At 36.8% G+C, this 25,681-nt stretch overlaps 1 protein-coding gene across 2 annotated transcripts in view; it reads right to left on the bottom strand.

The window, feature by feature from the left end:
- The window catches only part of LOC149806993 (uncharacterized), a 102,296-nt gene that overhangs the window by 21,460 nt on the left and 55,155 nt on the right, over positions 1–25,681 (bottom strand). For both annotated transcript variants that reach the window (XM_089960483.1, XM_089960477.1), the window contains 6 exons: positions 25,537–25,622; positions 21,301–21,538; positions 18,349–18,494; positions 11,855–12,023; positions 10,175–10,348; positions 8,609–8,779 (listed from right to left, as the gene is read on the bottom strand). In XM_089960483.1, coding sequence (XP_089816609.1) covers positions 8,609–8,779; positions 10,175–10,348; positions 11,855–12,023; positions 18,349–18,494; positions 21,301–21,538; positions 25,537–25,622 — 984 coding nt within the window. The remainder of the gene's footprint in view (positions 1–8,608; positions 8,780–10,174; positions 10,349–11,854; positions 12,024–18,348; positions 18,495–21,300; positions 21,539–25,536; positions 25,623–25,681) is intronic.

Raw genomic sequence — 25,681 nt, forward strand, 5'->3', positions numbered from 1 at the left:
TTTATGTAAGAATCCACACTGAACATAAAGAATGAATACTGGTACACATATTACATGTGCTGAGAGCAAATCAAGATTTTGCTGCTTTGTGAACTAGTGATGCAAATCCTTTCCACCCACCACCTCTAACAAGGTCAAAGGTCGATACACAAGAAATTGTTGACTACAGTTGGAAGCTGCAACTGTAATTGTGTTGAAAGGCCACAATAAAGTGCATCTATGTACAAACTATAAAATTTAAAATTAGTCCTCATCAGTTTGTAATTTTCACATTTTTATTGTACAATAGTTTTGTGTGCATATTGATGAAATTGCCACATACTGTTTGAAAACTTCACTGAAAAGATATTTGCAATTTAGATTGAATTTCACAGCTCTATGCTCATGATAATCTGATATGGAAATTACTTGTTCTTGTCCATACTGACATTTATTTCTTTACAGATAGTCTGAATCTGTGCTACTTTGGTTATCCTTATGACAGTTAACCGCAAAGTCACATAGGAAGTATCCTAAATTGGAGTGGCACAGTCTTATTTATCACATACCCGTTTAATCTTAAACAGTTGATCTAGTATTCAATGAGAATGTTCAACCAATATTTCTAAAATGTACAACCAGACTGGAACTAGGGTTTTTTAATATCGTCCACTAGTCAAGATGCTTTGATACACCAAATTACATTAATTTTGCATTGTTGTGAAATGACCTCCCCCTGATAATTGGCAATGCAATCAAATCAATGTTTTGAACATTATTCTATATATTAAATCAGCCCCAAGTATCTCTTCCTTTCACAATGAGTGTATTAGAAGTATAAACCGTAAGCAATATAGAGTGCAGTCTATACTTGTATACAAGTTGGATCTAAATGCAAACTGTAAAGACGCAGATCTGCCACTGTATAATGTGCTAGCAGACCTGGGTCTACGATGTTTGCTAGAAGTAATTTGTAGACCCTGATTTGTTGGCACATTATGTGATGGCAGATCAGGGTCTATGCTGTATGCAGTTGGACCTGACCAATAAGCAATTATATATAGTAAATATTAAAGTGTATGTGTGTGTGCCAATGTGTTAAAACATTCCTTATTACAAGCCTGTATATACACATGGATAGAGGACCTAAAATAAGATTAGTTCTTATTTGTAAGTAAGGGGCTATTCATTTAGTATGTATCCATGGAGGGGGAGGGGGGTAATCCAAATGCATATGCTTGCTTATGGGTGGGGGTCTACTGATAATTTACATATGCATTGGAAATGGGGGGGGTGACCTCGATAATAATTTGTCTAATATTAACCTGTTTGACTGGGTCCAGTTGGCATCTGAATTTTAGTAGACACTAGACAAACTTTTTAAAATTACACAGCTTATTTTGTTGATGCAGCCAGACATTCAACATTGGTGGACTATGTTTTATTAAACACATTAACATTATTAATCCTTGATCATTTCTGCATGGATTAAATATAGGCCGTTCTATAGAATTCGGGTGTTGTGTGTGTGTGCATCAAGCGCATGTATGCAGGTGGGGTGTGAAAAAAGTAGGCATGTGTACAGGAAGGGGTGGAGGGGTCAAGCTTTGCCAGATTTTTGTGTAAGTACTAAATGGATGGCCCCTAACTTAATCACCATCATCAGTATTATTATTATTATTACATTAAACTTTGTCCATTCACATCTAACCATGGACTGTATTCAGTAAGTATAAATGGGAGGGTAAGTAATAAACATTAATCTGCATTACTGTTTTGTTTTTCGATGCATGAAACAGTTTGCTTCATATGGTGTGATATCCTGATGCTGGCAAAATTAAACTCCCTCCTGCTGCTGACTTGGAACAAAACGTTTTGTGTGGTATGTGTCAAAGGATGGTTTTGTGTGTTATGTATCCATGGACAATTTTGTGTGGTATGTATCAAAGAATGATTTTGTGTGGTATGTATCCAAGGATGGTTTTGTGTGGCATGTATTAGTGGATGGTCTTGTGTGGTATGTATCGATGAATGGATTTGTGCACTATGTATCAATGGATGGTTTTGAGGGGTATGTATCAAAGAAAGGTTTTGTCAAGTATGTATCATAGAAAGGTTTTGTGTGGTATGTATCAAAGGATAGCTTTGTGTGGTATGTATCAAAGGATGCTTTTGTGTGGTATGTATCCACGGATGGTTTTGTGTGGTATGTATCTAAGGATGGTTTTGTGTGGTATGTATCCACGGATGGTTTTGTGTGGTATGTATCTAAGGATGGTTTTGTGTGGTATGTATCAATGGATGGTCTTGTGGGGTATGTATCAAAGAATGGTTTTGTGAGTTATGTAACAAAGGATGATTCTGAGGTATGATCAAAGGAGAGTTTTGTCAGGTATGTCTCAAAGGATAGTTCTGTCTGGTATGTATCAAAGGATAGTTTTGTAAGGTATGTCTCAGGATGGTAGGAATGTCTCAGGATATTTTTATCAGGAATATCTCAGAATAGTTTTGTCAGGAATGTCTCAGGATAGTTTTGTGAGGTAAGTATCAAAGATTAGTTTCGTGTGTATGTATCAAAGGATATTTTTGTATGGTATTTATCATAGTTCTGTGAGGACTGTCTTGGAATAGTTTTATGTAGTATGTATGAAAGGATATGTTTGTGTGGTATGTATCATGGATACTTTTGTGAGGTATGTATTAATGGATACTTTTGTGAGTAATATATAAAATGGTAGTGTCCCTGCTAATACTGTATCAAGATACACAATATAGCTGTCAGTACTTTATGATAATAGTGGTGTATTACAAAATACTGTCAACATTTATAAGTCTAGGGAACATATTAAGATACAAGTATGTTACTTCGCTTGTGGTCCTGTGAAAATGTGTATAACATGTATTCTGAGAAAATGTGTAATTTGCAGTCTGAGAAAACATTTATAACTTGTATTCCCAGAAAATAGGCATGATTTCTATTGAGAGAAAATATGTATAACCTGTATTCCAAGAAAATGTATAATCTGTATTCCAAGAAAACATGTATAATTTGTATTCTAAACATCAGCTTATTTATAACATTGCCAGTTATACTTAGACTATTTAAAGGAAGTTAGTCAATATATTGTGATGCTTGCTGATAATCCAAAAGTCTAAAACGTGGACCCACTTCCTGTTTATCATCCATGATTCTAACAATAATTAGGTGTATCTTCTGTGTCCAGTGTACTAATGGTAGGCATAAAGCTCCATTCTAGGAACATTATTCTTCTGTGTCCAGTGTACTAGGCATACAACTCCATTCTAGGAACAATCTTCTGTGTCCAGTGTACTACCGTTAGACATAAAGCTCCATTCTAGGAACAATCTTCTGTGTCCAGTGTACTAGGCATACAACTCCATTCTAGGAACAATCTTCTGTGTCCAGTGTACTACCAGTAGGCATAAAGCTCCATTCTAGGAACAATCTTCTGTGTCCAGTGTACTAGGCATAAAGCTCCATTCTAGGAACAATCTTCTGTGTCCAGTGTACTAGGCATAAAACTCCATTCTAGGAACAATCTTCTGTGTCCAGTGTACCAGGCATAAAGCTCCATTCTAGGAACAATCTTCTGTGTCCAGTGTACCAGGCATAAAGCTCCATTCTAGGAACAATCTTCTGTGTCCAGTGTACCAGGCATAAAGCTCCATTCTAGGAACATTATTTTTCTGTGTCCAGTGTAATAGGCATAAAGCTCCATTCTAGGAACAATCTTCTGTGTCCAGTGTACCAGGCATAAAGCTCCATTCTAGGAACAATCTTCTGTGTCCAGTGTACTAGTCATAAAGCTCCATTCTAGGAACATTATTTTTCTGTGTCCAGTGTAATAGGCATAAAGCTCCATTCAAGGAACAATCTTCTGTGTCCAGTGTACTAGGCATAAAGCTCCATTCTAGGAACAATCTTCTGTGTCCAGTGTACCAGGCATAAAGCTCCATTCTAGGAACAATCTTCTGTGTCCAGTGTACTAGGCATAAAACTCCATTCTAGGAACAATCTTCTGTGTCCAGTGTACCAGGCATAAAGCTCCATTCTAGGAACAATCTTCTGTGTCCAGTGTAATAGGCATAAAGCTCCATTCTAGGAACAATCTTCTGTGTCTAGTGTAATAGGCATAAAGCTCCATTCTAGGAACATTATTCTTCTGTGTACAGTTTACTAGGCATAAAACTCCATTCTAGGAATATTATTCTTCTGGTAAAAACACCTTCATCATGAGAAAAACCCTCCCAGCCTGGAGATTCACGTGTATGCAAGTTTTGACACCTGCTGGTTCAATAGTCTGCACATCATACAGTAAAAGTGTTTGATTTTCTTTTGTATCGCTACAGCTTACAGCACCATCTCTGACATTTCCAACCACAATAATTTCCCATGCCAGTTAAACTGGAAGTTATTCTTGAATTTTTGCTCTATGGCTGAAACTTGCTGCATCTGGATGCCTTGTTCTAATTATCTGATTTCATTTCAAAAACTGATTCTCTTCTGCCGACTCTTCGCTTAAAACAATTCAGCAAAAGTCTGTCTGATCTTCCATGCAAAGTTGTGCATTCCTCCTGACTGAGAACATGTCAAATTGACTGGTTATCTGTGTGATGTGTGTGATTTATTATTTTAACATAGCTTTAACAATTTTTCAGTCATATCACAACGATGTCTGCAGTGTGACAATTTATAGTGATGTCTAGCACTGGGGCATCATGCCACAGACATGTAGCATGATGTCCCATCCAGTCACAGTATCCTGACACCAGGCCGACCAGTCCTAACACTAACCTCTTAATGCTAAGTGCCATGCGAGGCAGCTGTAAATACCATTTTTGTAAGTTTTTGGTATGACTCGGCCGGGGTTCAAACCTGCGACCTCCCGCATCCGAGGCGGACACTCTAACCACTAGGCCAGTTAAGTATTAGGGCTTCCAAGAAAAAATACAGAAAATCAAAATTTGTATTTTTAATGCAAGTCTTGAAAATAAAGTGAATAAGACAGGAAAGGTATTCTGTTTGAGATCAGACTCTATATGTCCAACATGTTACCGAAAAAAGATACAGTAAATGACATCTTGTTTACACTGCTCCATTCATACTGCAATAAAAATGTTTGCTATCTGTACCTTTTTCAGCATACAGGAGTGTAATATTAGCAAAAGTTCATTGAGGAAAGGTTTAAATAGTTTAAAGTATGAAAGGATTGGACAATTTATGACTGAAAGGCCCCAACAATTACTTGAAAGGGAGGGATGTTGTTGTTACATGACTTCATTATATAATATAAGAACAGAAATATATCTGATTTTGTAAACCATTTTGTCCAAACTTGTTCCCTTTGTTTGTATTTAATTTTTTCTAAAAGTTACTCCACATCCAACTACAAACTCCACACCAGTGTCAACTGAACTGCAGGACTTTGGACAAAGGTTCATAAAGTTTCCAACCTGTGACTCTCTAGGGAGGCTGAGTGTGCGCAGTGTTTGTTATTTTTTTATGCTAGTATGGAAAGCTACTATTAGCTTTGTTACAGAAAGCTACCATTAATCTTTGTTATGGAAAATTGCCATTAATCTTTGTATTGGAAAACTACCATTAATCTTTGTTATGGAAAGCTATTATTAATCATTGTAATGGAAAACTACCATTAATCTATGTTAGTATGGAAAGCTATCATTAATTTTTGTCATGAAAAGCCACCATTAATGTTTGTTATGGAAAACTACCATTAATCTTTTGTTATGGAAAACTACCATTAATCTTTGTTAGTATGGAAAACTACCATTAATTTTTGTTATAGAAAACTACCATTAATGTTTGTTATGGAAAACTAAGATTAATCTTTGTTATGGAAAACTACCATTGATCTTTTGTTATGGAAAACTACCATTAATCTTTGATAGCATGGAAAACTACCATTATTTTTTGTTATAGAAAACTACCATTAATCTTTGTTATGGAAAACTACCATTAATCTTTGTTAGCATGGAAAACTACCATTAATCTTTGTTATACAAAACTACCATTAATCTTTGTTAGCATGGAAAGCTACCATTAATCTTTGTTATAGAAAACTACCATTAATCTTTTGTTATGGAAAACCACCATTAATCTTTGTTATGAAAAACTACCATTAATCTTTGTTAGTATGGAAAGCTACTGTTAATCTTGGTCAGTACACTACAGAACAAGTCAGAAAGTCACAGGTATAACAAATGCATCATCATTTCTTTTGTGTTTTAACTCTCTTATCATACATTGTTTGCAATTAAACAAAAAAGACAGCTCTTGCTAAAAAGTGGCCTGAAATGTGTGTTACAACTATTAAACTGATTGCACCCACATTCAATGTAATGAGAGTTTACTATCTTAATACACCTATTATGTTACTATTAGAAAATGTTTGAATTCCGACACATATTTCCCAAAAATATTCCATCTTCTCAGATGTCTTTGTATTATCCACAGGTCATGTCATATTACCCTCAAGCCAGGTCATATTACCCTTAGGTCAGGTCATATTACCCTCAGGTCAGGTCATATTACCCTCAGATCAGGTCCTATTACCCTCAGACTAGGTCCTATTACCCTCAGACTAGGTCCTATTACCCTCAGGCTAGGTCATATTACCCTCAGGCCAGGTCATATTACCCTCAGGCCAGGTCATATTACCCTCAGGCTAGGTCATATTACCCTCAGGACAGATCATATTACCCTCAGGTCAGGTAATGTTACCCTCAGACTAGGTCATATTACCCTCAGACTAGGTCATATTACACTTGGGTCAGGTCATATTACCCTCAGACCAGGTCATATTACCCTCAGGCCAGGTCATATTACCCTCAGGCCAGATCATATTACCCTCAGGACAGATCATATTACCCTCAGGTCAGGTCATATTACCCTCAGGTCAGGTCATATTACCCTCAGTCCAGGTCATATTACCCTCAGGTCAGGTCATATTACCCTCAGGATAGGTCATATTACCCTCAGACTAGGTCATATTACCCTCAGGATAGGTCATATTACCCTCAGGTCAGGTAATGTTACCCTCAGGTCAGGTCATATTATCCTCAGACTAGGTCATATTACACTTGGGTCAGGTCATATTACCCTCAGACCAGGTCATATTACCCTCAGGTCAGGTAATATTATCCTCAGACCAGGTCATATTACCCTCAGGTCAGGTAATATTATCCTCAGGCTAGGTCATATTACCCTCAGGCCAGGTCATATTACCCTCAGGACAGGTCATATTACCCTCAGACTAGGTCATATTACCCTCAGGATAGGTCATATTACCCTCAGGTCAGGTAATGTTACCCTCAGGTCAGGTCTTATTATCCTCAGACTAGGTCATATTACACTTGGGTCAGGTCATATTACCCTCAGACCAGGTCATATTACCCTCAGGTCAGGTCATATTATCCTCAGGCTAGGTCATATTACCCTCAGGCCAGGTCATATTACCCTCAGGCCAGATCATATTACCCTCAGGACAGATCATATTACCCTCAGTCCAGGTCATATTACCCTCAGGTCAGGTCATATTACCCTCAGGTCAGGTCATATTACCCTCAGACTAGGTCATATTACCCTCAGGACAGATCATATTACCCTCAGGTCAGGTAATGTTACCCTCAGACTAGGTCATATTACCCTCAGACTAGGTCATATTACACTTGGGTCAGGTCATATTACCCTCAGACCAGGTCATATTACCCTCAGGTCCGGTAATATTATCCTCAGGCTAGGTCATATTACCATTATGTGACAATAATCTTACCCTGCATTTTCCCAAGTGTTCAGACTACAATTACTGATTTTTTCTTCTTTATTTCTAAAATATAAAATATTCTTTTGCAATAAATTAAAAGGGTCTTTCATAGCCCAGAATAAAATAACAAATTGTTTACCCATGTAATTTCATTTTTCTGCAGGACATGATAAAACTAACTATTGCTCTTTATTGGAGAGTAACTGAAAACTTATTATTGTGTAGAAAATATATCATGCTATACCAATATGACATTATGCTTTGGGTTATACTTCATATAACATAAAAACACGTTTTGGTTTTGACATTTTATGGCAAACCAATATTTCATGGTCATTTAGTGATGAGGTGAACTGAGTCGAGTGCCATGCCCAGTACCTGACCCGGGCTGACCTGATGGCAGGATTCAAGGTCACATCCATTCAGTTGCGAGTCTGACTGGCTAACAACTGAGCCATTGATTCCTGCTACAAGCATGTGAAGTAACTGTATGCTATTGACTGGTGGATCCCACTGCCACTGATAATGATGATGAGAACTACTGTAATAATGAAAATTACAATGATAATGATGTTGACAATGACTACTGTGAGGATAATTATGATGCTGACAATGATGCTGACAATGGTTATTATGGTGATGATGACTGTGTCACTGTCTAAACTGGACTGTAGCAGAAAATGTAAAATAAAAGATGGGTTTTCTATGGAAAAGATCAAAGAATCTACATTGTGTTCTGGTTATATATTTTGATTATTCTCATTTGTGTGCAAATACATTGACGCACATGATGCAAAGTACAATATCTGTACCATGAGAATTACCTTGTAAGTAAACATATGTATCAATCGCATCTGTGGGTGGTCCTTCCCCTGCTGATGTTCTTGCTGTTAGCCAAACTTTGTAGCGTCCTCCTGGTTTCAGTTTTCTAATTGTATAATTGTAGATATATCCCTCAAATGATACTGCACCCAAACTAGCCATTATGTTGTACACTGAAATAAATAAAAATTAATCTGGAGAACAACCAGACAGACAGCACTAACTCTTTTTACAGATTAGAACACTTCAGGAGGTGTAAAGCTTGCCATACTCATGTCCATAACTTTTGATCCAATGGGTGGAATAGTTTAGACAACACTGATAAACAATAGTTGTCTTATGTTTGTCTGTGGTTCTGAAATGGTACAAATTTAACTAGCCTTCTATTTGTCAAAAATCAAAATTTTGGCACTTAAATTTATGAGATACTGCTGGAAGTCCAAATTTTAAATGATTTGTGTCTTTTTTCTAGCTGTGTTGGGGTGGGGATAACAATCCTATATTTGGGATTTCACTGAGACATTAATGCTTCTTCTGGCAACATATTCATCCAACATGTGACAGTAATATTACCAGTGATATTTTCAAAACCTCACATACATGAGTGTTATCCCCAAATGAAGAGAGATAGTGTTATGTAAATTTAGTTTATATTGTGTGCCTGACCTGTGTCAGAGTGAGTTTTGGTCTACCTGACCAGTGGCATTTTATAAAAGATGGTTGCTTGAATTTAAGTTAAAGGCTTGACCTTCTTTAAGCGTTAATGAAATTGTCCTGAATGTGATGTTATGTCATAAGCCAGGCGACATTCTGTCTATATTGTTGTTGTTCTAGGGTTTAACGCCATTTTTCAGCACAAGATAGGCTATACATGGCGGCCAGTATTAATGGTGGAGGAAGAACCCTGGAAAACCCAGGGAAGAACCACCGACCAACGAGAAGCTACTGGCAGGCTTTCCCACGTACCCACGCTAGCCGAGCCTTGGACTCGAACCCACGCAGACAGAGGTGAGATGGCAGTGATCTGTAACGGTGAGCGCTTTAGACCACTCGGCCACTTCTGTCTATATAAAGGTGAGATAAATAAATGTTAAAATGTTATCTTATCATCAGTCTGTGGAATCGTTTTAAGTTTTGTTCAGATATAATTTGAGAGGAACCATTTATTTAAATTATTCATATGAATTACAAAGTGCTCATTGACCTTTTGGACTACAACACTACTTTGGGATTACTAAGGACTCATTCAAAGACCATCTGTAGTATATCATTGTGATATTTAAAGACTATTGTTACATCATCACATTCAAGATTTTTTTAAATTCATTTAGGGCATTATATACTTTCGGAATTTAATTGACAATACTGGAAATCCTTCTTAAATTTTCACTTTGTAACTTAGAGAAATAAATCTATTGGATGATTTTACTAAACTTGTTCATTCTGTTTCTTCTGTTACATAGTTTAAGACCACACAGTTCTAACAATAGACACTCACACTTAAACGTACACACATACACACACACTTAAATATACACAAGCATGCATTTACACACACACACACTTACAATTGCAAGATGATTCATCAATGACCTGGCAGTAGTATAGGGTGTAGCTTAGCACATAGCCAGACTCAAGTTCAGGACTGTTGCAGTCATAGGGATCCCACTGTAGGGACAGTTCACCTTCTCTCTCGGCAATACCTTTGGCAACGTGGAAATTTTTGGGAGGGATAAGTGGCTCTGGAAAGATAACAGTACAAATCAGTTGAGATTTCCTTATCAGAAAAGAATTATATAGTTACTAATGACTCTGGAAAGATAACACTGCAGCATAGTCAACAATTCTATGTTATCAGAAGCCAATGAAATGGGTATTAGTGACTCTGGAAGGATAACAGTACAGCATGGTCAACAATTCTGTTATCAGAAGCCAATGAAATGGGTATTAGTGACAATGGAAAGATAACACTGCAGCATAGTCAACAATTCTTTATAATAATGGCATAAACTATTCACTAAATTCTGTGTCACAATTCATGATAAATCATTTCAACTATATTAAATAATAAAGCACTGCTTGAAATGAAAACAAGAAAGTCAGTTACTGCATGTCAAGCCCATCATGAAAACATTGCTGTAAAACAACTGACCTTGACCCCATGATCTAAAGGTTGAATGTGCATGTTGCAGAATGAATTATCTTAGCTTTGTGATTATTTTATCCAATGTATAAACTAAATTCATCAAGGGCTTTTTGAATTTAAATAAATTGGAGAAACTTTAACTGAATCCTTAACACAAAATTTATATGATTGTGATCTTGACCCCAAAGTCAAAGAAGCACATGTGCATGTCACGAAACGAACTGTCTCTCAGCTTTATAAAGTCATTTTGATTAATCCCAAGCACGCAGATTGATTTAGAGGTTTGGAAAGCAGAAGTAATGTAAAAATCCTTAATGCAAAGATCATTTTGTGACTCTCACCTTGACCCCATTGTCACTGGGGTAAGCAAGCATGTTGTAGAATGAACTGTCTCAGCTTCATAATCATTAAAGCTAAGTAAAATTGAAAATATATTAAGAGGTTTAGAAAATGTGTGTGTGCGTGTGTGATTTGGATTTTTAATGTAGCTTTTTTAAAACAATTCAGTCATATCGCTATAATGTCTGTAGTGTGGCAGTTCATAGTGATGTCTAGCACTGGGACATCATGCTGCAGATATGTAGCATGATGTCCCATCCAGTCACATTATCCTGACACCAGGCTGATCAGTCCTAACACTAACTTCTTAACCGTTTTATAAGTCTTTGGTATGACTTGGCCAGGGTTCAAACCCATGACCTCCCACATCCAAGGCAGGCGCTCTAACCACTAGGCCACCGGAGTGGTGTGGTTTATAAAATATTATTAAACGAAAAACTTGTAACCAAAATATTAATGCAAATTTTCTTTGACAAGGACCTTGACCCCAAGGTAAAAGCGGAGACTGAGCATGTCATAGAATGAATGGTCTTAGCTTCATTAAATCATTCATGCCCAGTATGATGAGTAAATCCTCAAGGTATTTAGGAAAAATATACAATTGTAAAACTTCAACCAATGCCTTAAGAACACATAAAACCAAATCCTTTAGACAACAAAAAAATCCAATCCAAACAGATCATTCACAATATATTAGTAAATTATATGATTTGTATTGATGGTCTTTTATATCTCATTTGAAAACTAACAAGCATAAACTCACTTTGATCTTTGGGGTAAATGCAGTCAACCATCTGAATTCCACTTTGAGTAATCTCCTTTACCAGCCACTGTCTTGATTCCACACCAAATATGATGTTAAAGTCCATTTTGTAGTCCTTAATGGGAATTTTGGTAGAACTTCCATTAATCTCCCTATGAGATATTGGTTTCTGTGAAAAATTGCATTTTTATTAATTTATTACATAAAAACTTGGTTTTGAAATTTCTGTCTTCATTCCTAAGAACCTGTGACATTTTGGCATGCAAGATTGGACCCAGTCTTTATTCCATGATACTTAACTTTCCACATCAGTCAGGAGATTCCATCCATGGCACAAGTGGATGCCTGCAAGCTTTATGGAGATTTTCCAAGTGTTACTATATACAGACTGTGTGCTCCCTGATTCTTATGCCAAGTATGTCCTGCCAGACTCATCAACATGTGACAGGTTCTTGGGAATGAAGATCAAATACTGTTTCTAAACTCAGCATTTCATTCTGTGCCTTAGTAAGCTATCACCTAGAGTAGGCTTCTGTCAGGCTGTTATTGCAATAATCAAATGCAGTGTTTCAAAACAGTTTTTAGTTTTCATCCTCAATAATCTGTGACAATGACAAAAGCAATATAAAGAATATGTGCAATTCGCATCCATGTCTTTGTTGTTTTGGCTTTCCACATATATTTACTGCTGCAAAGTATGTTCATTTTTCACTAAGTTCATCTACCATATGTATAAAGTCAAACATGGTTTTAGTCTTTGAATATTTTCATACCAAATAGGGGTTATTCTAAAAATTGATCTACCAAAATGAAATGGAAGAGAGGTAGATGAAAGGATGGACAGAAATATAGGTACACATATTTATATAGATAATAGATAATAATTTATACATATGTGAATGCAAACATATGATAATTATTCACCAAACCACTCACATTTTCTTTTCATGTGTCTACTGTTTTAGCAACAAAGTGCTTAAAGAGTGTCTGCTTGGCAACATGCAAGTCATATGGAAGTGGTCTCCAGACAGACAGAGGGATTGGTGCCAAATCCCACCAATCATCACATCCTACAGAAACATATGTGTACTCTTTGACAGTTGTATCTATGGGGATGGCTTAGGAGCATTTGCTAGTATTATGATTCGGTAAGTACCCTGAAAGAAACATATTTTGGCTTCTTCTTCAAATATGTTACCTGATCATAATGTTAAGAAAACTAGTGAGAGGAGGGAATTAAATCTCCTTACCATGGCACATATGTGAATCAGCTTTGAGTTTTCTATGAGACATGCTATGGCTAGCACAAGGTCAATGAATACATGCATTTAGAAAAACATATCACTCCCACAAATATATCATCAATAGAGTAACCTGTGCAGTGATGAAATTTCTGAGCAATCTGGAAAGGTTGCCCGCTGTGCTGCTGATAAAGATCCCATTAGCTCAAATTAAAATCTCTGGGACAAGAGATCTTCTCTGGGACAAGAGATCTCTGAGGATTAATCTGTAGAAAGTCTCTGCTATCCAACCCCTACTGGAATGGTGTTAGGCTGGTGGTGACTGCTGTTTCCTCATGGGGTGGGGGGCCAATATGCACATGAAGTTCATCTGGTCTCAGTTCATTATAGGCTCAGCAGAACAAGAAAGTTAGTTCATTATGACTTTGAGTCTGCTGGGTTATGGCAAACCTTGAATGTAGCTTTGTCAAATACTTCCTGAGAAAACTGATCATATGGTCTAGTGGTTAGAGCATCCGCCTCAGATGCTGGATGTTGCAGTTTTAAATCCTAGCCAAGTCATATCAAAGACTTATACAAATGGTACTAGCAGCAGATGCCTCACATGGCACTTAGCATTAATTGGTTTGTGTTTGGACTGGTCAGCCTGGTGTCAGGATAATGTGACTCATTGATGTTACATGTCTGCAGCATGATGCCCCAGCATTAGATATCACTATAAACTGTCACACTACAGACATCATAGTGATACAACTGAAATTTTTTAAAGCTACATTAAAAATTATTAAAAACAACACATACACATCTGAGAAAATCACAAAAGGCAATGCAAGAGTTTGGGGGTTTGGTTCTCCTTTGCCTTCTGATGTAAAACTATCAGAAAGAATGAGAGCCTTTGCTGACAACATGTCCTGCCACTATTGAAAGGCAATGCTCTCACCATCATCCCCAAGAGGTTCATATGTGTGGAGAACTCCTGATGGAGCCAAAACCCACCTTACTTGGCGGGACGGCAGAAGGTTGGCACTGCAAGCAGTTGTGTTGATGTCTGTACAAATAATGATTTCAACCGGCTGATTCTGTGATAAGATATCAACCCTTTGCAGGGGGAGGTCCTCCCTCAATTTTAGATGAGACTTTGTATAGACCAAAACTTTGGTCAATCTGTCTGATAGGTATACTTTTGACAGCCACTGAAGTCAATGGGTGATCTATGGAGGACCTGTGAACAGGCGACAAACGGTGAATAGGTTCACATTTCACACTGAAACCCAACATGTAAAAGAATCCCTGGGCTAAGATCCATCTCCTCAAAAAAAATGATTTTGAACCCCAGGCCCTGCTGAAAGAAGGGTTGAGACAGAATGAGATGGGATTTATTCTTGTTTAAAAAATATGAGATGAAACAAAAGTGAAAATGAGGGTACTGAGGTTGCTCATCTTGTGCTTTTGCAGAATGTCATCCTGATAGATTGGTGTCATCCAAGTGGAGGTGATTATGAAGTAAGGCTCTTAGTTCTCTTGAAGATCCTGGTACTTCCAAGGTCCTGAATAGCAATGAGGATCAATATCATGGTCTCTCTGCTGATTTTGTATAGTATATGGTACAGAGCTAAGACCAGGAAAGGTCATAAGCAGAATACTATTGGGTCTTTGTTGTGAATGAACTTGAGTGCCCTTCTCATGAAGTAAGTTTATTTCCAGCTGTGTCATGGGCTGTCAGAGTTGAACCTTTAAATTTTGCAGTGAAGCATTAATGGTACCCACCTCACTTGGATACTGGAAAAGGTTGGCATGGACACAGTATCATTTTATGTGGGAACATTGACCACAAGAGAAACTAGATCTAAAACAGTCCACTGTCCATGTCTTGTTGTAATTTGTTATTGGAAACGAAATCCTCTTTGAGGAGTAGGGTTTAAAGGATGTTTCTCCTTTTTGGCTTGGCTCAGAGGAGTATTTCTAACATTCCTAGTCCCCACTGGGAAAATAAAAATGTGTTCTGGATCTCTGAGGTTTGCCTTTTTGGTGGCCTGTTTCCTGGCCTCTTCTATGTGGCCATGGAATATGAGGTTAGAAGAAAGCAGTTGTGATCTGAGAATATACCCGTAATAGTCTTTTAAGAATGTGGATGTGGACATGAATGCAACTCTTTCTGCCAGCGAGAGGTTAATAGGAGCAGCTATGTATGGATCTGAATTTAGCCTTTACACTACAAGCATTTTTTTCAAGCATGGTGAACAATTCAGCCTGCAAAATTCTATTTCAACTGGAGTAACTGTTATTACTTATAATGCAGTAAACGAGTTAGTGATAAGTTTCTATCCAAGTAAGTTTTTTATCATTCTGAATATAAAACAAAAAAAAACGCACATCATCAACAAGTTGTTGATGTGAGGTTTAATGCCATTTTTCAGCACAAGATGGGCTGTACATGTGGCCAGCACAACTGGTTGAGGAAGAACCATTGACACACAAGAAGCTACTGGCAATCTTACTCATGTAACCACATTGGCCAAGCCAGAGGCTCAAGCCCACCCAAACAGAGGTGAGATCTAACATTGAGTGCTTTAAACCACTCAGCCACATAGGGACCCACATCATTCATCATGTACAACTGCATTGTTTTCCTTGTTTAAAACTGTGGTTTATACCCATGTCCAAGTCTGTAATTCGGAACCAAGAAAGGTTCATGAACAATTAGCCAAGCACATATTAGGGGCAAACATTTAGGATAGAAAAGCTAGCAGATGTCTATGATCAGCTGTCCAACACTAAAAGATCAGCAGAGTATATTAGTAACAGATCTGACCGACATGAAGATAACAGAAAGAAATATTTATATAATTGCAAATTGAATAATTGAGAATGAAAGAAATATCCTGTTTTCTCTTTAATTTAATTATGCCCTAGTCCATTGTTTACCATCAGTATGCAAAACAAATATCACAGGAAAGGAATCAATGCCAAAACAAATTAGTTTCAAGTTTTGGAATCATGCTGAATTTATGTACTTAAAGAAGTTTTACAAATGATTGGCTGTATATCAATGGAAAATTTAGCATTCATAAAAATATGTAAGAGTTTAAAACCATGTATTTTATCAATATGTGACTGTCAAATGTGAGCCTTATATGGCATTGGTGACTAAGTGTTGAACTGCCCTGGTCACTCCCAAGTGCGTCTTTTGACAGGGCTCTCTGATTGCTTTAATGTCATTACTGTGACCAGGTCTTGCATAGAGCTAATCGATGTTGCAAACAAGTTATTGCATGTTGAAGAAAGATTTTAAGTCCAAGCAGACAGACCAAGTTTTGAACATTCCCTGACTTACGAAGTCTCTGTTGACAGCTGGAACTTCTCCTTGGAAAACAAATATGCCTGCAAAAAGCTGGGAGAAGTCTAATTGGAATTAATATTGTTAAATGAAAGGTCTGTTGATATATGGGCTCAGTGGTACTGGATATGTGGAAGACGGGTTGGTCACACAAGGTATTTGTGACAGAACCAAGGCTGGAGTTAGCATTACTTGATGCCAGACACTTTCTGTACATTGAACTTGGGACTGGGTATGCCAGGAAAAAAGATGACCACACCAAGTAACAGTACAAGAGGAGGGCATAGGTCAAGGCTTTTCTGGTACAGGAGTTATAATCCAGCACCAAATAGCACCATACCCAGTCCCAGTGCTTGAGGAGGGCCATGTGAAAACTGTGACAGGATGGAGTTGTGGTACAGGACTGACATATGGCTTTAGTACCATACTAGCTATTGAGAGAATGATCATCACAGTTATTCTAGGAGTGATGGATTGTCCAGGACTGGTCAAAGCAAGCCACTGTACCATCTTGGTACTGGTAATCTGTTCAGTTATAGTATGCACCAATTGCATCACTGTGGGTGATGGTATTGTTGTAACTGTATGAGGGACCCATGATAGTAGAGAAAGCTAATCTTTTTTCCAAATGGGTTATCTATCCAACTTGAGTGACCCAGTCATGAGGAAGTCTTGACAATGATGATCAATGGTCTCTTTTCAAACCACTGAGGGCAAATGTTGCAAGTATTGTTTGATTGCACACCATACAGTTGTTCCAGGATAAAGTTTGCAGGCACTGCATACCTGCCTAGTTGTCTGCAGTCCACATAAGTATCAACCTGATAGTCAATGATCAACCAAATAATGTAGCTTGTGTATCTTTTGCCTGGTCATCCAGCAGATACTGCCTTCTCAACTGGTGATGAATATGCTTAGTGTACAAATGGGTAGCATTTGGATGGGTCACATGGACTACTTCTCTCCCCACCTGTCATCCGCAGATACGGCCTTCTCAACTGGTGATGAATTGCTTAGTGTACAAATGGGTAGCATTGACTACTTCTCTGCCCACCTGTCATCCGCAGATACGGCCTTCTCAACTGGTGATGAATTTGCTTAGTGTACAAATGGGTAGCATTGACTACTTCTCTGCCCACCTGTCATCCGCAGATCACATCATCATTATCATGAATATTGTTGTAAATAGCCATCACAGTCCTGTTCCACACAGTGATTGCAACAGATTACTTCCAATAGGTTCTGGATTGCCCTCTGCTGGTATCTAACTCCTTATCGCTTCCATTTTTCCTAAGAAACAGTGGAAGACCTTTACAATTGCTGCATATAGTGCCACAGTGTAAAATATTATGTTATTACAGTGTTCAGCAAAGCTAATGCTGGAAAATTACCTATCCATGTATAAATGATACATTTTTCACAGCAGATCTTGCAATAGATTATGGACATCTTGAGTTTATTTTGATCGTTTTACCCACAATACAGCTGGAAAATGCTCATTCAGAAGGTAACTCCATCAAAACTTTATTTCAAATTTGTCTGGTTTGGCAGGCATGGATTGTCTCAATTCTGAATGCCCCTTGTAGCCTTTCATTGCCTTATTAACTGCAGTCTCAGTTGAATGCTGACATTTTTTTAAAAAGTGGCTGACACCATGTCATGAAGTTGCACCTTCTTAATGGGATCATAACTGGAGTCATTCCTTTGTACCAGCTGTTTTTCATAATTGTTGTTTTTAATCCTCTGGACCCTAACAGGACTTAACCAACAAAATCTCTTAAAGTCTATACTACAGCAGTCTGAATGGATCAAATTCAAGTCTGATTCTAAGGTTTAAACAACAAAATCTCTTAAATTCTCGAGTTCAAATTTAAGACATACTGGAGAAGTGGAACATGAGTGTTGTCTCAACCTACCTGGCATCCACCTTCTCCAGAAACAGGACACCAATACAGGATCTGTGATGTGTGTAACTGAGCCTCAGTTAGATTGAGTGTAATGTAAAAATCTGTGCCATTCTTCACTGTATCATACTCAACAACCATGCTGGGTGCAGTGGGACCTGGTAAAAAAAAATTACATCATGTAAACTTTCTAAAGCATACTTAATGCAAATACCATCACTTTTCTGAATTGAAGCTTATGAGCAATTTCCAGAAAATGATTATCTCATCATTTTGCCTGAAGCATGGGTGTATTTTTGTAGAGGAAAATGGGGGAACTTTTCAAAGTAACCAGGCATTTTCACTTCAAGGATAATTCTGAAAATCTGTAAAATTTCAGGCCAAATATGACCATCGTAAATGCAATAATAATGAAACTTCTGTGCAGAAACTAAGATAAGTGGCCTGACTATCATGTCAATAATACTAAGATAAGCGGCCTGACTATCATGTCCAATAATACTAAGATAAGTGACCTGACTATCATGTCCAATAATACTAAGATAAGCGGCCTGACTATCATGTCAATAATACTAAGATAAGTGGCCTGACTATCATGTCAATAATACTAAGATAAGTGACCTGACTATCATGTCAATAATACTAAGATAAGCGGCCTGACTATCATGTCAATAATACTAAGATAAGCGGCCTGACTATCATGTCAATAATACTAAGATAAGTGACCTGACTATCATGTCCAATAATACTAAGATAAGTGACCTGACTATCATGTCAATAATACTAAGATAAGTGACCTGACTATCATGTCCAATAATACTAAGATAAGCGGCCTGACTATCATGTCCAATAATACTAAGATAAGTGGCCTGACTATCATGTCAATAATACTAAGATAAGCGGCCTGACTATCATGTCAATAATACTAAGATAAGTGGCCTGACTATCATGTCCAATAATACTAAGATAAGTGACCTGACTATCATGTCAATAATACTAAGATAAGCGGCCTGACTATCATGTCAATAATACTAAGATAAGTGGCCTGACTATCATGTCAATAATACTAAGATAAGTGGCCTGACTATCATGTCCAATAATACTAAGATAAGTGACCTGACTATCATGTCAATAATACTAAGATAAGTGGCCTGACTATCATGTCAATAATACTAAGATAAGCGGCCTGACTATCATGTCAATAATACTAAGATAAGTGGCCTGACTATCATGTCAATAATACTAAGATAAGCGGCCTGACTATCATGTCAATAATACTAAGATAAGTGACCTGACTATCATGTCAATAATACTAAGATAAGCGGCCTGACTATCATGTCCAATAATACTAAGATAAGTGACCTGACTATCATGTCCAATAATACTAAGATAAGTGACCTGACTATCATGTCAATAATACTAAGATAAGTGGTCTGACTATCATGTCCAATAATACTAAGATAAGTGGCCTGAATATCATGTCCAATAATACTAAGATAAGTGGCCTGACTATCATGTCAATAATACTAAGATAAGTGGCCTGACTATCATGTCCAATAATACTAAGATAAGTGACCTGACTATCATGTCCAATAATACTAAGATAAGTGGCCTGACTATCATGTCAATAATACTAAGATAAGTGGCCTGACTATCATGTCCAATAATACTAAGATAAGTGGCCTGACTATCATGTCCAATAATACTAAGATAAGTGGCCTGACTATCATGTCAATAATACTAAGATAAGTGGCCTGACTATCATGTCCAATAATACTAAGATAAGTGGCCTGACTATCATGTCCAATAATACTAAGATAAGTGGCCTGACTATCATGTCCAATCATAATGATCTAAAAGACAAATAATCTCTTCACCAAATCAAGCTGCATACTAAATTTGGATGAAATGCAGTAATAACTAAGGAAGTGAATTAATGTGAGGAAATGAAAGTGGAATGGACAGATAGAAAGATGGAATGACAAACATGCCAAGTTTAATATCCTCTCAGGTTTATTTATGAAAATCAGGAGATGATATGAACATCAATCACATGTATGTGACAGCCATGTTTGGGTGACAAATTTAATTAATGTGTTGTTTGCAATCCGAGTTTTTGCATAAACCCTGTAGACAAAAACAATTCCATTAAACTATAATGTTTTAAAATTTGGCATAAGTTAAAAACAAATTCAGACGTTAAATCACTTTCTTTATTCTACTTAAAGGACAACCTTTTGGAACAATGTGAACTGCCCCTCTGGATCATCCTTTGAAATCGCCTTATATCTGCATAATTATACATTGATTTCTACTGCAAACTACACAGTTTAAGTTTTATGTGGTATAATGCTATTTTTCAGAACATGATAGCCTATACATGGTGGCCAGTGTATTTGGCTGAGGAAGAACCCTGGATGAACTACCAAATCATGCAGAGCTACTGGTGAATATTCATACATATCCACATTGGTTGAACTGAGATTTAAACTCATGCAGTTGGACACCACTCACATGTAAGTATAAACAGTAATTCCTCTGGTTTTTGAGTGAATTCATTTAATGATAATATAACTAAGATAGGGGACTTTCCAAACTAATTTCAGATTTATTTGTTGGTGCTTCTTACATGAATTTTTCCTGGCTTCTTCCTAGATGAATTATTACTATGTAGAGCCTGTTTTGTGCTGAAAAATGACATGAAGCCTAAAACATCAATAATAATTTAACTAAAGCATCACATCGATTGTTCTATGTTCATGTCTCAGCAGTTTAAAAAACTCAACAGCCAATAACTCTAATCAATATAGTTTTGCAACATACCCATTATATCTGAGAACATTTCAACAGAATGAAGCCTACTTGGGAAAAGGCTTTTGATTTCTGATTATAGCCATGCTTCCTGTTTGCTTCTGTACATATTTCTGAAAAGTATTATCTCCATAAGGGAATCTAAGTGCTTACTTTGCTTTCTGGGCCATATCACCAGATGACTGAAATCTTCCCGCTTCTTTCCAGTGCTTGTAATCACTCTAAGCTTGACTTCATAGACCTTCTCCTCATCAGGGAGCATCAAGGAGTGTGAAATGGCTTTTGAATCAGTAGCAGTAGAGTTCCATGTTTCCTCTGACCCTCTCTCCTTAGTGATTATTTCATATTGCTGGCCTGATGGACTGTCATGGAGATCACAGAGCGGCAAGGGCTGGAGAGAAAAACCAAAAGTACTTGAGGAGAAATTAAATAATGCCATATTGCTACAGTCAAGTCTCATTGATCTGACAAAGGAACTAATATCAAAAGAGGATATTAGTTTATATATAATAGTGGTATTAAATAGAGCACATTTACGATACTAAAATCACTGATATAACCGCCAGAAATTGTACCCTCTCTGCTTAGTGATTATTTCATACTGCTGGCCTGACAGACTGTCATGGAGGTCACAGGGAGTCAAGGGCTGGAGAGAAAAACCAACAATACTTTTGGAAAAATAAAGAAAAAAAATGAAACATTGCTAAAGAAAGTCTAGTCTCAATTATCAGATCAAGGAAAAAGATCAGAAAGGCAAATTATGTTATCTATAATACAGATGTATTCCTGTGCCTTAAATGGCTGAACACTTGAGTAAGGATGTTTGTTGCTGTCAAATCAATATTTTTTCTGGGCAGCTCTAAATGAAATTTAGTTTGGTGTTTTATGGCACAGAAACATAAGTATGTCATTTAGTCTTGAGGCAATAGGAGTCAAGTACCTTGCCCAAGGACATGCAATGATAGTGAACCAGGGGTTGATCCAATGGCAGGACTTGAATCTGCACGCTATTCATTGAATCAGTGCTGCTCCTGTCCTCTATAGTCGCCTCATATGACAAAGAGGAGAGTGCATTATTATTATTACTGTATCATTGTAACATCACCTGTTACCACAAGGTATCACAGAATTATACATCATGGGTAAGACCATTATGGATCAGACTGGTGCATAGCTGCAATATTCATTAATGGTCAGACTGGTACATAACACTATACATTTATACATTATGGGTCATACTGATAAACAGCCCTATATATTACAGGTCAGACTGGTACATAACAATAACAGGTCAGACTGGTACATAACAATATACATTATGGGACAGACTCGTACACAACACTATACATTATGGGTCATACTGGTAAACAGCACTATATATTACAGGTCAGACTGGTACATAACAATATACATTAATGGTCAGACTGGTACATAACACTATACATTATGGGTCATACTGGTAAACAGCACTATATATTACAGGTCAGACTGGTACATAACAATATACATTATGGGACAGACTGGTACATAACAATATACATTAATGGTCAGACTGGTACATTATATATTAATGGTCAGACTGGTACATAACAATATACATTATGGGTCAGACTGGTACATAACACTATACATTATGTGTATGACTGGTATAAGGTCAGGTCATAGTGACTTCTGCCTCTAAACAAATTATGAAAATTAAAAAAATTAATATCCAATTTAAATAATGTCGATGACTGTACTATTGAAAGAAAATGATAAAATCAACAAAAATAATTTGAAGTCATTGCAAATTTATGATCTGTCTCAAATACACATTGCAGGATTGCTGTTTAAAATTCCTGTAGAATTTTATAGGAATTTTAATAAATGTGTCAAAGACAAAAAAAATTCACTTATGACATAAATGTCTTGAAGTGAAATTGATAAGCAGAATCTACAAACCTTTACCAGTAAAAACCATATTTTTAAATACTCATTCAGCTATGGACATTTGTTGAATGTGTGCTGTTTTCTATGCTTCAATGTAATGGTCTGTATTATGGGATAGATGATGGAGTAAATAGAGTGCAGCAAAATTTACATTAACTTAAAAAAATGTAAGCATTTTGGGGTTGCTTGGACTCTTGATTATTTCAAAATGTTTTTCAAAACGCTGAATCCTCTGACATTTCAACAACAATAATGACACAATTTGATACAATGTAAAACGTTGTTCAGTACAATAAGATTCAACGACTTGATCTCAAAAATATTTAATGTGTCCCTATTGAAAACTCATAAACCATAAATACATGTCTCATTTACTACAAATGTGTTCTTACTGAAAACACATAAACCTTAAATACATGTTTCATTTACTACAAATGTGTCCTTACTGAAAACACATAAACCATAAATACATGCCCAAACAAAACTGTTTTTCAGTCATATCGCTACGATGTCTGCAGTGTGGCAGTTTATAGTGATGTCTAGCACTGGGGCATCATGCCGCAGACATGTCCCCCCAGTAACATGATTCTGACACCAGGCCGACTAGTCCTAACACTAACGTCTTAATGCTGAGCACCAAGCGTGGCAGCTGTTAATACCGTTTTTGTAAGTTTTTGGTATGACTCGGCCAGGAATCGAACCTACGACCTTCTGCATCAGAGGCGGTTGCTCTAACCACTAGGCCACCGGTGCGGTTTAAAATGATTTTTTCAGAAGAGGTGGTTCAGTGTATTCAAATGGCTAATATTATTATTTTTGACCTAAAAGTGTATAATTTTAACAGGGGGGGGGGTAACCATCTTCCCCCAAATGAATTTCTATATGTAAAGTGAAGTAAAAAAAAATCTAAATCCATGGAGATAAAAATGTGAAGATTTTCCCACATATTAGAGAAAATGGCTGTAAGAGATTCCTCTGACTGATGAGCTTACCTTTCTGTGAGGCAGCGTGAATTTCTTGCTAGGTTCTACAGCTCATGTGATTTCTACTTAATTTGCTTGTTAAAATGCACACAAGTCAAACATGAATTAGATCTTGCATACAAATCATATGCTCAAAAAGGTAGCCAATTTTGGTGCAGTTGTCATTGTGAAGTGGTACTTAGTATTTGTAATCTTACTTTCTAGTTTAATCTGATCTGCAATAACTGATAATCTAAGCAGAGCTGTGTCCTTACTGATCCTTACACAACTGGATTTTGCATTCCAAAACGTTGTATAAATTTACCATTCATGCTTTCAAATGCAAAACATGAATACTTCCCAAAAAAATGGTCCAAGTCGTTTTACAATGTCTGGTAAATTGAGTATCTGAAGTAACTTTTGCTGAAATGTGCTTTTCACCATACAATAACAGAATTAGAGGGAGAATTTTATAAGTTCATATTTTTCTGAACAGTTTTAAAAACTTTTTTACTTGAAAAAAAATGCTGTTTCAGAATATGTGTATTTTTGTAAAATAAATCTACTTCAGAAACAGTTGAAATTTGCTCCCTTTATTTCAGATTTATTTTATATATCATTTCTTTTCTAATTTAACTGCAACAATTTTACCATCATGAAGAGTATTCTTGAATGGTCTATAATGTCATTTTTACATGCAATATTTTGAGAGCAATGAACCTTACATAAGCTTGCACAAGCTTGTTTGCCCATGCAAGCTTGTGCCATTGTCTCGTTTGTGCATGCCAACTTTCACAAGCTTGTTGTTTGTGATGCAAGCTTGCACAAGCTTGTTGTTTGTCACTGCAAGCTTGCACAAGCTTGTTGTTTGTCCATGCAAGCTTGCACAAGCTTGAGGTTTGTCCATGCAAGCTTCCACATGCTTGTTGTTTGTCCATGCAAGTTTGTACAAACTTGTTGTTAGCCCTTACAAGCTTTCACAAAATCGTTCTTAGTCCTTACAAGTTTTTATAAACTTGTTGTAAGTCCACACAAGCTTTCACAAACTTGCTGTAAGTCCACACAAGCTTTCACAAGCTTGATCATTACATAATTTAGGTCTGCATAAGCTTGTACATTACAATATTTAGGACTGTGAAAGCTTGTACATTACAATATTTAGGATTGTGAAAGCTTGCAATATTTATTTTATGTGGTTTTTGCAAGCTTGGCAGTTTTTTCTGTGTGGTCTTGCGCAAGATTGGGACAAGCTCGCATGAAGAGCTTCTGATTTTGGTTTGGGTGTCTCACTACAAATGTATTTCTACTGAAAAAATAAAAACCATATATAAATCTCTTATTTACAACAAATACAGCTGACTGTCTACAGAAGAGATCCAATGATCAGAGGTCATTTAGGATATGACAAATTACAATGTCATTTAGGATATGACAAATTACAAGGTCATTTAGGATATAGCTAATCACAATTGGAAATAACATGAAGTTTCTTTCTCACCTCCCAATACAAGAGGACATGGCGGCATGGACTCTTTAAGCATAACACATCTCTATAGGACAACAATTTGGGATTAGCTGCTGGCACTGTCAATTACAAAGAAATAATGTCAAAATCAACCAAAACATGTTTTTGATAAGAAAAA

This window comes from Sinohyriopsis cumingii, chromosome 1 (assembly GCF_028554795.1).
Source record: "Sinohyriopsis cumingii isolate HCF-2022 chromosome 1, ASM2855479v2, whole genome shotgun sequence".
In the NCBI taxonomy this organism is placed as follows: Eukaryota; Metazoa; Mollusca; class Bivalvia; order Unionida; family Unionidae; genus Sinohyriopsis; species Sinohyriopsis cumingii.